This window comes from Juglans regia, chromosome 8 (assembly GCF_001411555.2).
Source record: "Juglans regia cultivar Chandler chromosome 8, Walnut 2.0, whole genome shotgun sequence".
NCBI classification, from domain to species: Eukaryota; Viridiplantae; Streptophyta; class Magnoliopsida; order Fagales; family Juglandaceae; genus Juglans; species Juglans regia.
Window position 1 is genome coordinate 1,882,541 of NC_049908.1, and position 1,774 is coordinate 1,884,314.

General features: G+C 40.5%; 1 protein-coding gene across 1 annotated transcript; it reads left to right on the forward strand.

Annotated features, from left to right (window-relative positions):
• The first annotated feature begins 470 nt into the window (after positions 1-470).
• On the forward strand, positions 471-845 carry LOC108981336 (uncharacterized mitochondrial protein AtMg00820-like). The gene has a single exon (XM_018952450.1). The coding sequence runs from the start codon at positions 471-473 to the stop codon at positions 843-845; it is 375 nt and encodes a 124-aa protein (XP_018807995.1).
• The last annotated feature ends 929 nt before the right edge of the window (positions 846-1,774 follow it).

The window sequence follows — 1,774 nt, forward strand, 5'->3', positions numbered from 1 at the left end:
ATGTCTAGGAAAACTCGGGTCATCACACTTATCTTGGAGATTTTAGGTCTAATAAACTTGAACCAAAGTCATTGCCATGTGTCTTTATTGGTTACATCACCAAACACAAAGGCTATAAATGCCTTTATCCGCCCACTAGTCGAGTTTATACCTCAAGGTATGTTGTCTCTGATGAGTCTGTTATTCAATATTCTAGGCCAACTCCATTATATGATTCTCCTACTGTTGAAGGAGATTTTTCCAGGTTCATTGAATGTCAAAATAGTTAGTCAAAAGGATCTGTGTTGCCCTCTGCATTTGCACCTCCTTCCCACCCATCAATTCAAACTGACACCATTGATTCACAACATGTCCAGCAATTTACTGAGTCAAGCACTCCTTTCTTATCTATAGAAACAACTACTTCATTGCAAAATACACTTCTTCACTTTCCTATTGAAACTGCAGTGTAGGCACCATCTCAACATCATATGCAAACCGTGTCTAGGTGTGGCATTCACAAACCTAATCCTAGATATGCAAACTTGCACAATCTGGTCCCTATTTCTGTTGAGCCAAAATCTATCAAATCTGCGAAAAACCACCCTGGATTGTCTGCTGCAATGGAAAAGGAACTAGTTGCACTTGCAGTTAATCAAACCTGGAAATTGGTTCCAAGAACTGCTGACATGAATTTCATTGGGTCCAATTGGGTTTACAAGGCAAAACTAAAGGCAGATGGCACACTAGAAAGACTAAAAGTTGGACTGGTTGCTAAAGGCTTCAGTCAAGTAGATGGGGTTGATTTCTCAGAAACTTTTTCTCCAGTTGTGAAGCCTGCTACTATCAGAATCTTGCTAATGTGAAAAACTGGGCACTTCATCAACTAGATGTTAAGAATGCCTTCCTACATGGTTGTCTTAACACTCCTGTCTATATGCATCAGCCACCAGGCTATACAAATGAGCATTATCCTCAGGATGTGTGCAAGCTCAACAGAGCCTTATATGGCTCAAACAGGCTCCTCGAGCCTGGTGACAGACTCAGTGACTTCCTCCTTTAGCTTAGGTTTTATTCAAGCTCAGCTGATCCAAGTCTATTCATGTGTCACTCTAACCATGGGATACTAATCCTTCTTTTGTATGTAGATGACATGGTGGTAATAGGTGACAATCCCAACATAATTCAATGGTTGGTCTCTTAGCTGAGTTCTCAATTTTCCATCAAGGATCTTGGCTTTCTTCACCATTTTCTGGGAATAGAAGTCCACAAGATTGGTTCAAACCTCTTCTTATCTCAACACAGGTATATGATTGAGTTGCTAACTTGAGCCATTATACATAGTTGGAGGCTTGCAGTACCTGACATTTACCATACCAGATCTCTCTTTTTCTGTCAACTATGTTTGTCAATTTACGCAAACACCAACAGTCCAGCAGTTCCAGCTTGTTAAAATAATTCTAAGGTACTTGTAGGGCACTGCAAAACTTGGTCTACATATAACCTCAAGCAACACACTCAACTTGTATGGGTTTTCTGATGCAGATTGGGTAGGCTGCCCAACCACAAGAAGATCTACTTCAGGTTATTGCACTTTCCTTGGCAGCAACTGCATTTCATGGAGTGCTAAGAAGCAACCTATAGTGTCTAGGTCAAGTCCTGAGGCTGAATACAGAGTCATGGCATTAACTGCAGCTAAGCTGACCTGGCTTTCCAAACTACTCAAAGATCTTGGAGTAGTTCAATCAAAAGCACCAATCTTACACTGTGATAATTTGAGTGCTTTATATATGTA

Coding starts and splice junctions, on each gene's coding strand:
- LOC108981336 (XM_018952450.1), top strand. CDS start 471: ATGCAAACCGTGTCTAGGTGTGGCATTCACAAACCTAATCCTAGATAT.